Here is a 12,498-nt window from a genome sequence, read left to right as displayed (position 1 = left end):
CATGTCTCCCAATTTCATTTTTTAAAGATTTTCTTCTTTTCAATCACCACAACCAGGTTCAAAGTAAAAGGAGGACATCATGCTGAGGTATCCTGTATACCTTCTGACCCCACACAGGTATCACCTTCGCATTATCACCTTTCCCATGACCTTTTCCCCGTGGAAGACCTATGTTGCCACATCATGAGACCCAAAGCCCACAGTTTCTCTAGGGTTCATTCTTGCTGTTGTAGGTTATTTGGGTTTGAACAAATGTGTAAAATATGTATCCACCATTGCAGTATCATAGACAGTAAGTCATTACATTAAACATGCTCTGAGCTACTACACTGATACCTCTTGGTCCCGTTCCCCTCAACCCTTGGCAACAACAATCTTTTACTCCCTCCAGAGTTTTGTCTTTTCCGAAAGCCATAGAGTCTGAATCATACCTTACAGCCTTTTCAGATGGGTTGCTTTTACTTAGTAAAATGCATACAATTTCCCCCTATCTCTTCATGGCTTCATACCTCGTTTCTTTTTTGCACCAAATCATTTTCCATCATTTGGATGTACCACAATTTACTTATTTATTCACTTATTGAAAGACAGGTTGCTTACTTCCAAGTTTGGTAATTATGAATAAAACCTCTATAAAACACCTGTGTACAAGTCTGTGTGTACACATAACTTTTTAAACGCTTTGGATAAATACAACGGAACGCCATTGCTGGACAATGAGGTAAGAGTATGTTTAATTCTGTTAAAAAAAAAACAAAACACTGACAAACTGTTTTCTTGAAATGTTCAGGTACACACATTCAATTTGGAATATTTCCTAAAAATATCAAATTTCAAAACCCCAGCTAGTCCAAAGCAGGCACAGACACCACAGGTGGCCCTGACAACTGCTCAGCTCACACACAGCCTGCTCTGACCCAGAACCTGAGCCTGCATGTGTTCCTGCCTGAGTCCTGCTGCCACACCTATCTCTTTGCTCAGGTACTTATTACCCCACTATGGGACTCACTTATAAAAGACAGGTACAAATATAAAATTAATATTAATTTCAAGACAGTGAGAGCACAGCATTAAACCAAGGGCAGAGTTCTTTGGGAGAGTGGGGGCTGTGTAATTGCACAGGTTCCATGTTCAGGAAGCTGGCTTTTCTCCCAGCTTCAGGAAGACTGCCCATCTTTCTCTATCTGAAATTCCAGGGGCACAGGCCTTCCTATCAATGCCCTTTTCTCAACATAAAAACCAGTGTATACTGGAACTCAGTATGTGATGGAATCTTACACATGCAATTTTCAGCTCTGGGTTTGGGGTCAGCAGTTTTTTCTATGGCTACAACAGAGTAGGGTTCTTTCGGGTTGTCCTGGAGGATTTCTGCTCCCTTTTCCAAACTGAGAATGATGTTACAAGGTCATGAAAATAGGTTCATTCAAAATGCAAGGGAGAGCAATGATTTTCATGGAACAGAATGAATATTTCCATGAGCTCATCCACACAAGGTGCTATTCAGAAATGACTGAAATGGTTACTTCTGTCAGTGATAAATGTCAACACATCATACAAATTGATCAATAGAAATCATTGAGATTTTGTGATTCTGTAGGGTCTCCTATATTGGTACTCAGAGGATAAGCATTTGTGTCACCTCAGATTCACCAACTTTGGAATAATATGAGCTCCACCAAGTCACTTATACTCTAAAATCCTCCCTTTATTCATGCATAAAATGAAAGTACTTATTTACAGGGTCTTATCATACTGATAAAGAAAATAAATGTAATAAGATAAATAGAGTGAGTGACCCTTGAAGAAATTATTTTATTACATATCTATTTCTAGTTGTAAAAAAAAGCTGAATACAGATTTGAAAAAACATTCTACATGGTCTCTTTACATTTCATTGAAAAATAATGTACAAAACTTAAAAATTATGTCATGTCTTTTGTTTGTTCATGACCATCTATTTTTTTAGGGTTTTCCATTTAAGTAATTTATATAGAATTTATATGCTAGCTACCAGGACCTCTGTCTTCCCAGGGTCATGGATATGGGCATCTCTGTCGTTTGCTCCAAAGTTTCCATGGTAGAGCTTTTTACCAGCAAAGAGCTTTTTGGAAGAAAAAGAGCAAGAAAAGCAAGTGAAATGAGAGCACTGCTAGGTCTAATTTCAGGAGGGAAAAGATACTATTACATAAATCTGAAAATCGGAAAATGTGCAAAGCCTGCATGGGAGCAAAGGCCGCCCTGGGTAAGTGGGTAGAGGGGCTACAGGCACAGCTGCAGTTTGGGTGCAGGTTACAGATCACCGGGGAGCATTGTGCCTCCACTGCACACAGGTAGGTGGCTGAGTCTTCCAGTCGGGAAGCCGTGATGTGGAGGGTGCTGGACCGATCCTTAGTATTCACTGTGCAGTTTAACCTCCCACTGTGCTGCATCCCTGAAGCTATGTAAAACAGCCCAGTGAGGCCGCTGCCCCCGGGGTGCTGTTGAAACCACTGCACAATGTATGGACTGCTAGAAAAATTGCACTTCAGAGTATAGCTGGCTCCCTCCGGGAGGATCAGGGCTGAAGGGCTCTGCTCCACCGTCATCCCTTTCACCCCTGTGTGGAAAGAAGAAAACAAACACAGATTATATCACTGGAGAGTCACAGATGTAGTTTGAATATGTATAAAATATCCTAAGACACACCCCTGAGGATATAGGACTCTAGGAGCTCAGTGTCAGCTCCTCCCATCACTGTGGGTGATATGGACCACTCCCCAGGCTCCATCTGGAATATTCCCACTCACAGCAAACCTGGAGCCACAGGGGCCCCAGCAGAGTTCCCCAGGGTCTCCTTGTCTAGTTAATAAGGTGCCTTCACCCCTACTGTGTAGAGTGTAGTCTTGGGTGGAGAAGAATTGTATTCTTACAGTGAATCCTTCCCACCAGAATCACTGAGCACCAATCACACCTCAGCCCTGTCATTCTCAGAACTTGAGACTCCACCCACAGTGGCCCTATAACACTGCACAGGAATCTCTCCCAAACTGTGCTTATGGGCAGTGCAGGCAGGTAGGAGGAATATTTCCAATATAGAAGGATGTAAGCTTTTTTTTTTTTTAAAACACTTTATGTAAGAAAAGTGCAGGTTAGTGTGTGAAGAAAGGTGAATAATTCTTCTAGAAGAGTCAGAGCCTATGGGGATTACCCAGAATCTTGAAGAATCATAGGGAAGAATGACTTCATTCCCCAAAATGCATAGTTTGACAGACAATGTGAGCATTCAGTTAGGTAAAAATACTGATAAAGGAAAACTATCTGATAGCATCCACTCAGTATTGCAGAAGTAATACAATTCATCGAAATTCATCGAAAGAGTTCTAGAAACCAAGACAGACAGTCACTGTCTGTAAAGAAAATGATTCCTACCAGAATGTGGTCTATGAAAAATAGGATGTAGTGCTTAATGTCCTCTCTGATATAATTTCCACCTTTCCAACTCTCCTGTGCTACTGCTAGACACCATGCTCACCCACAGCCACACGTTGCTGGCCAAAGTCCTCTCCCTTTTCTTTGATTTTTGTTCCTTATTGTTTCCTTTCTTCTCTTCATTTTTGTTTCCCTCCACTCTCAGCACATGAAAAGGTAGGATATGTGGGTATTGAAATGGTTTCAAGGCCAGTAAATTTGGGTGATTTTATTCATAACAATTGACAGCAGATAATGGGAGATTTTCTGTTGAGTTTCCATACTCACAATGCCCAGAAATATTCCTATGCTGGTACCTGTGAAGAATTATCTGCATAATGGATTTCTAGGGACATGGCCTCCAGATGTCTGAAGTTGATATGCAATGGCAGAACTGAAAACCTGAGAGGGTCTTTTACAAAAAACCCTGTCCTCTTTCTTCCCTATCTTTGCTATCTTTAAGTGGACTGGCTCTCGTGATTTCTGTTCTGTGTATTTATTCAACCTTCCACCCATCATGAAGTCTGGTTTCTCTTAAGGTCTAGAGTGCCCCCTAGAGGAATGAAGCTGGTGGCAAAGACCTCTTAGAACAAGCCACTCCCCAGATTCAAATCCCCAGCCCCTTTCATTCCAATTTTCCTGGTGAAAGAAATGCAGATGGTCAGAAAAGAAGATAACTGCTTAGTTTGAATGGGTATTACAGGTAAACCAAATCCTACTTTTAAAATGAAATTGCATGGAAATTGAGATCAGAAAACAAATTTCATATATTTCACTTTGTGTCATTTTATTTCTTTACCTGAGTTCAAAAGAAAGAAATCCATAAGTATTCATTGAGCTTTTTCAAAGGGGTAATTTCCTAGATGCTCAGAATATATAAAGTGTAGTAGAATATTCTTCAGCCATCAAAAAATGAAATTCTGCCATTCGCAGTGACAGGGATGGAGCTAGAGAATAGAACTCTGAAGGAAATAAGTCAGTCAGAGAAAGACAACTACCATATGATGTCACTCTAGTGGAATTTAAGAAACAAACCAAACAAGTAAGAGGGAAAAAATGAGACAAAAATAAATCAATTAAACAACTCAATTAAACAGAACTAACTGATGGTTACCAGATGGATAGGGTTGGAAGATGGGTTCAATAGGTGAGGGGATGAAGGAGTGCCCTGTTCCTGATGAGCACGGGTGATCTGTGGAAGTTTTGCATCACTATATATACACCTGAAACTAATATAACATTGTATGTTAATTACTGGAAATAAAATTAAAACAATACATATATAAATAAAATAGACAAAGAGGAACACATACTAGTTTACCATCTACAGGGAAAGACGAAAATATATACAATTATAATTGAGTCAAAGAATAGGACACTAACTGAAATGAAAACTAAAAACTATGTGACCCCAGAGAAATATGTATAGTTTAGGTCAGTGGACATAATGTTATGAAAAAGGTGGTCATCTCTCCTTTCCCCTTTTTGGTGCCAAGAAAAGAGGAGAATACAGATAAGCCTTCATGATGGCCTTTATGATTCTCAATGCTTTTAGCAATAGAAGAAATTTGTGAATATGTGAATTACAAAAGTAATAAAATGTTACCCATACAGTAAAATCCTTTTTGACTACCACTTTCAATTCTGATGCTTTCATCACTTATTACCTTATTTCTTTGTTCATCTTGACAATTTGGGGTTGGTGTTCACAGATGTTTTACTAGATTTGAATAACATAAAATACACCGCATTTTATTTAGACTTTATTATAATATAAATATACATTTCTTGTTTATAACCTCAATGGTAAATCTTGTAGGTCTTATTACATTAACCCATAAACATCCTTTGTTCCATTATATTCATTATTGTGGATATACTTCCATTTATACATCCTTTCCTCTACTGATTAAAGGCTAAGACATCTTATTTAACCTAGGAAATACTACATTACAATAAACTTTATACGCATTCCTCACATGAGCACATGTTTTTCTAGGAACAGAGACTAGGAGGAAATGAAGGAATAAACCCTGAGGCTGGCAGGTGAAAATTACTCCAGGTGGAGGAAAGTCAGGGACAAGGGGCTTGAAGAAGAATGAAGAGAACTCATGTCCTCATTATTGTGCTGGAGGATTTTCATTTTCTATGTTTTCCTTAATGTGCATTAAAACTGGAGCTTATCAGCTCATTTGATAAACTCTTTCTGAAATTCTGTCCTGATATAGAGATAGTGTATAGTTTGCATCAATCAGGCACTGAGGTTTTCCAAATATACTAAATCAGCAAGAGAAAAAGCACACCCAAGGAGTGCTTTACTCCTTGGGTATTACTCTCATGGTATATACAAGGAAAACATATTACAAAATAAAATTAGACATAGAAAAAATGTACACACTTGCACATGTACATACACATACAGTTTTAGGATACTGTCAATGAAACAGAAAGGTACTTTACTTTTCCCAAATCAGCAGAAAAAAAAAAAAGAGAGAGAGAGAGAAAATTCTGTCCGTGCAACATTAAAGGAAAGAAAAGAAAGAAGCAAAAGCATATGTAGCAAAACCAAAATATTAGAAATAAGTTCAAATATATCAGTAATCAAAACATAGATAGAAAGGAATGATTGAATTGAATCAAAACTTAAACCTATTCTTCCATGGACACAATGGAATATTACACAACCATCAAAAATTTGAAATCTTACCATTTGCAATGGCATGGTTGGAACTAGAAGGTATTATGCTAAATTAAATAAGTCAATCAGAGAAAGATAATTATCTTATGATCTCACTGATATGAGGAATACAAGAGGGAAGAGAGGAAAAGATAAAACAAGATGAAGCCAGAGAGGGAGACAAACCATAAGAGACTCATAATCATGGAAAACAAACTGAGGGTTGCTGGAGGGGAGTAGGGTGGAGAGATGGTTAACAGGGTGACGGGCATCAAAGAGGCCACATGATCTAATGAGTGCTGGGTGTTACATAAGACTGATGAATCACTGACTTGTACCTCTGAAACTAATAATACATTTTTTGTTAATTAATTGTATGTAAATAGTTTAAAAATCAAATATAATAAAATAAAATGTTGGTACTAGCCACAAATTGAAGGTGGCAAATAAAAAGCAAATACTTTAAAGGTGTAATTTTCTAGTTCATTTTTAAGGATGACTATCTCAATGTATTTGCCTCTACATTTACAATAAATTCTCTGGTACCATCCGTACTTTAAAGATAAAAAAAAATTGAATCCTATTTTCAAAAACATGAAATTCAGGTGTGGTCGAGGATGTGAAGAGATTGGAACACTTGTTCACTGTTGGAGGCAATGCACCATGCTGTAACCATGGAAAACAGTATAGAAGTTCTTCAAAAAGTATAAAATAGAACTACCATATGATCCAGTAATCCCACTTCTGAGTATTTATCAAAAAGAATTGAAATCAACACACAAGTGTTTATAGCACCTTTATTCATAATTGCCAAAACATGAAAACAACCAAGACATCCTTCAGTAGAAGAAAGGGTAAGTAAACTATGGTACAGCCAGACAAGGGAATCTTATTCAGTGCTGAAAAGAAGTGAGCTATTGAGTCATGGAAAGACATGGAGAAAACGTACATGCATATTTTCCTTTTTTTTTTTTAAGATTTTATTTGTTTATTTGACAGAGAGAGCAAGCACAAGCAGGGGGAGCAACAGGCAGAGGGAAGTGAGAAGCAGGCTCCCTGCTGAGCAGAGAACCCGACCTGGGACTCCATCTCAGAACTCTGAGATCATGAGCTGAGCTGAAGGCAGATGGCTAATCCACAGAGCTTCCCAGGGGCCCTACATGCATACTTCAAAGAGAAATAAGCTAATCTGAAAAGGCTGCATTCTATTTGACACCCAAAATATGACATTCTGGAAGAAGAAAACTATGGAGACAGTAAAAAGACCAGTGGTTGCTAGGAATTAGAGGCAGGAACAGAAGAACATCTTTAAGTAAAGGAAAGTTGAACTGGTGAGCAAAAATCAAAAAGCTCTGTAATGCACAATATTTGGGGAAAATGTTTTATGTCCTCTTCTCAATTCCTCAAAGACCAAAATCCCATTTTCTGCTGGGTTTAAAAGATGATCAATTTCTCTTATAGGGTCGTGGATGCATAGCTGTTCTGTGACTTGGAAAATTGCCTCACTGGGTCCACATATTTTACTTCCCTCCACCTCAATACCTTCAACATATGCAAACACATACACTCATCCACCCATGCACCAACGTGGGCAACAACACCTTCCTCAGTTGCCCAAAATCATGTGGTGCTTCTTTCCCCTGACCCTTTCCAGAGGGCACAGCACACACTGAGGTGCTTTCACAGTAGACCTAGGTGTCCTTTTATCTAGTCTTTACTGCAAGTGTGCCTCTATCTATAAAGAGCCTATTTTCTAAAAGTGGTTGATGTCACTGACTGCTGATAGCTTCTTTCTTGTTTCTCTTTGTTTTTGCTGCTTTATGCCCTTTGGAGTATCTGCACTATCTTATTAAAACAGTTTTAGAGAGGCAGGGATGTCCATTATCACCACTGCTATTCAACATAGTACTAGAGGTCCTAGCCTCAGCAATCAGACAACAAAAGGAAATTAAAGGCATCCAAATTGGCAAAGAAGAAGTCAAACTATCACTCTTCGCAGATGATATGATACTATATGTGGAAAACCCAAAAGACTCCACTCCAAAACTGCTAGAACTTGTACAGGAATTCAGTAAAGTGTCAGGATATAAAATCAATGCACAGAAATCAGTTGCATTTCTCTACACCAACAGCAAGACAGAAGAAAGAGAAATTAAGGAGTCAATCCCATTTACAATTGCACCCAAAACCATAAGATACCTAGGAATAAACCTAACCAAAGAGGCACAGAATCTATACTCAGAAAACTATAAAGTACTCATGAAAGAAATTGAGGAAGACACAAAGAAATGGAAAAATGTTCCATGCTCCTGGATTGGAAGAATAAATATTGTGAAAATGTCTATGCTACCTAAAGCAATCTACACATTTAATGCAATTCCTATCAAAGTACCATCCATCTTTTTCAAAGAAATGGAACAAATAATTCTAAAATTTATATGGAACCAGAAAAGACCTCGAATAGCCAAAGGGATATTGAAAAAGAAAGCCAACGTTGGTGGCATCACAATTCCGGACTTCAAGCTCTATTACAAAGCTGTCATCATCAAGACAGCATGGTACTGGCACAAAAACAGACACATAGATCAATGGAACAGAATAGAGAGCCCAGAAATAGACCCTCAACTCTACAGTCAACTAATCTTTGACAAAGCAGGAAAGAATGTCCAATGGAAAAAAGACAGCCTCTTCAATAAATGGTGCTGGGAAAATTGGACAGCCACATGCAGAAAAATGAAATTGGACCATTTCCTTACACCACACACAAAAATAAACTCAAAATGGATGAAGGACCTCAATGTGCGAAAGGAATCCATCAAAATCCTTGAGGAGAACACAGGCAGCAACCTCTTCGACCTCAGCCGCAGCAACATCTTCCTAGGAACAACGCCAAAGGCAAGGGAAGCAAGGGCAAAAATGAACTATTGGGATTTCATCAAGATCAAAAGCTTTTGCACAGCAAAGGAAACAGTTAACAAAATCAAAAGACAACTGACAGAATGGGAGAAGATATTTGCAAACGACATATCAGATAAAGGACTAGTGTCCAGAATCTATAAAGAACTTAGCAAACTCAACACCCAAAGAACAAATAATCCAATCAAGAAATGGGCAGAGGACATGAACAGACATTTCTGCAAAGAAGACATCCAGATGGCCAACAGACACATGAAAAAGTGCTCCATATCACTCGGCATCAGGGAAATACAAATCAAAACCACAATGAGATATCACCTCACACCAGTCAGAATGGCTAAAATCAACAAGTCAGGAAATGACAGATGCTGGCGAGGATGCGGAGAAAGGGGAACCCTCCTACACTGTTGGTGGGAATGCAAGCTGGTGCAGCCACTCTGGAAAACAGCATGGAGGCTCCTCAAAATGTTGAAAATAGAACTGCCCTATGACCCAGCAATTGCACTATTGGGTATTTACCCTAAAGATACAAACGTAGTGATCCAAAGGGGCATGTGCACCCGAATGTTTATAGCAGCAATGTCCACAATAGCCAAACTATGGAAAGAACCTAGATGTCCATCAACAGATGAATGGATCAAGAAGATGTGGTATATATACACAATGGAATACTATGCAGCCATCAAAAGAAATGAAATCTTGCCATTTGCGACAACATGGATGGAACTAGAGCGTATCATGCTTAGCGAAATAAGTCAAGCAGAGAAAGACAACTATCATATGATCTCCCTGATATGAGGAAGTGGTGATGCAACATGGGGGCTTAAGTGGGTAGGAGAAGAATAAATGAAACAAGATGGGATTGGGAGGGAGACAAACCATAAGTGACTCTTAATCTCACAAAACAAACTGAGGGTTGCTGGGGGGAGGGGGTTTGGGAGAAGGGGGTGGGATTATGGACATTGGGGAGGGTATGTGCTTTGGTGAGTGCTGTGAAGTGTGTAAACCTGGTGATTCACAGACCTGTACCCCTGGGGATAAAAATATATGTTTATAAAAAATAAAAAATTATATAAAAAAAAACAGTTTTAGAGAAATCGAGAGATAAATGGTATTATTAATCTATAATTTTTTCCATAGAGATTTTAAGTACTCTCAACACACAACACGGGTCTCAAATTTATGACTTTGAGATCCAGAGTCCCAGCTCTACCCACAGAGCCAGTCGGGCACCCCTAGTCTACAATGTTTATTTAAAAGCCTGAGAAAAATTCTATTGCATACCCTCTTGAATTGTTTAAAGTACATTTTCACATGCTTTTATATTTATAGAGGAGTGAAGAAAATGTTATATTTTAAACCAATTACTAAAAAATTAACTTAAACCAAGAATATATGACTAATATATAAGGAAATGTATTAATATTCTGATTATAGCTCATTCATAAAATCTACTGATAAGGGAATTATTAAATTTAATAATTTAATTATTAAATTAAAGGTCATAGGGTGCCTGGGTGATTCAGTAGGTCGGTTAAATGACTGGCTCTTGGTTTCTGCTCAGGTCATGAGATCAAGTTCCATGTCAGGCTCCATGCTTTTTGAGGAATCTGCTTGAGATTCTCTCTCCCTCTCTCTCTGTCCCTCCCACTGATGACTCTTACCCCACTATCAGAACGATAGACCTGAGAGGTGAGGATTGCTGTTCTTCAGAATTCCAAGGGCCACCTGAAGACTGACATGTGCCTCATGAAGTCGGGAATAAAGCAGATGGGTGACTTGGGGAGGATTTTGGCCAACATGCACCCATTACATAGGTTTGGGGCTGAAGCTTTCCCATCACCTCTCCTCCCATACTCTGTCAGGAAGACATTGGGTATCACGACCTTCTTGGTCACACTATGTCTCTCTAAAACTGTCATAAGATTGGGCTCCTGGGTGGCTCAGTGGGTTAAAGCCTCTGCCTTCTGCTCAGGTCATGATCTCAGGGTCCTGGGATCAAGGTCTGCATCGGGCTCTCTTCTCAGCGGGGAGCCTGCTTCCCCCTCTCTCTCCATCTGCCTCTCTGCCTACTTGGGATATCTGTCTGTCAAATAAATAAATAAATCTTTAATAAATAAATAAATAAAACTATCATAAGACAGAGGAACTCCCACCAGGGTGCAATGAACAACTTGTGGGGCTGGGTGTTTACTCCAAGAATTGAGCACAAGGTCGCCTGTGTGGCTCAGTAGGTTAAGCCGCTGTTTTCGGCTATGGTCATGATCTCAGGGTCCTTGAATCGAGTCCCGCATCGGGCTCTCTGCTCAGCAGGGAGCCTGCTTCCGTCTATCTCTCTCTCTGCCTGCCTCTCCATCTACTTGTGATCTCTCTCTGTCAAATAAATAAATAAAATCTTTAAAAAAAAAAAAAAAGGTATTGAGCACAAGACCACTTCATTTTTATGTGGTTTTACCTTAAATTAGTTACACCCTGACTGAGGAACTCTTGGCATCAAACTGATTTCAGTGTCACTAAGGAACACCTGGATTTGCAGAATGTTACTTCTGTTTCCTAAGCTCTAGTTGTCTGTATGATTTTTGTATCAACCAGGCACTGAAGGACAAACAACCACAGACTGTGCTGGAACCAGAATGGATCAGGCAGAGATGCTCAGCTTCCTGGATCCTGTTCTGCTCAGAGTTTGTGCTCAGCTCCCCCTACAGTCCCTGTCACTGTGTCACTCAGGGCACAGTAGTACACAGCTGAATCTGAGGCTTGCACTGAGCCTTTCTCCAAGTGGAAGGATTTCGATTTGCTGTCAAAGGTAGCTTCAAATCCTTTGTTGCTTCCTGTCTCCTTGCCCCTCAAGGCTTTTAGGAGGAGCTGTAGACCTTCACCGGGATACTGGACATACCAGAAAAGAGTAAGGGACCCTGATGCTGAATAAGTGCAGTTCACAGTCAGGGAAGCCTCTTCTAAGAGGGTCACTTGGCCTTCTGTCTGAGTCACTGAGTCCCCACGGGTTTGTTCTGAGGAAAGAGAAAGGAGATCTATGTCACCTTGGGCACAAAACTCATGGATAAATAATAGTTAAAGGTTTTGCTAACATCATAGAAGAAAGAATCCAAATTTTAAGAGGAATGGTACTTACCAAGCATTAAGAGTACCACAGTCACGAAGCCTGGAGAACACTTCATCTCTGAAGCATCACCTAAATAATGTTCTTCATTCTTACCTTGGAGAAGGTTGGAGTGACAGAAATGATCAGTGGATGCCCACATTTCACACAGGAAATGTGACTGTGGTAGGAAGCTGCACCCCCTGGTGGACAGGGACTGAAATGCGTGCATGTTGCCCAGAATCCTCCCCAAGTCAGCCATCTGTTTCATCCCAGACCTCATGAGGCACATGTCAGTCTTCAGGTGACCCTGGGAGGTCTGAACAACAGCAGTTAAGTCTGCTTTGTTCTTAAGATA

General features: G+C 39.6%; 1 gene segment (V, D, J or C); it reads right to left on the bottom strand.

Annotated features, from left to right (window-relative positions):
- Positions 1-1,307: 1,307 nt before the first annotated feature.
- LOC116590167 lies at positions 1,308-12,262 on the bottom strand. The segment is given in 4 exon segments: positions 1,308-1,385; positions 3,378-3,386; positions 11,744-12,051; positions 12,174-12,262. Coding segments are annotated over 4 exon segments (441 nt in total).
- Positions 12,263-12,498: the final 236 nt, after the last annotated feature.

This window comes from Mustela erminea, chromosome 5 (assembly GCF_009829155.1).
Source record: "Mustela erminea isolate mMusErm1 chromosome 5, mMusErm1.Pri, whole genome shotgun sequence".
Taxonomy (NCBI): domain Eukaryota; kingdom Metazoa; phylum Chordata; class Mammalia; order Carnivora; family Mustelidae; genus Mustela; species Mustela erminea.
The sequence above is the reverse complement of the archived record's forward strand: the minus strand, read 5'-3'. Positions and strand labels throughout refer to the sequence as shown.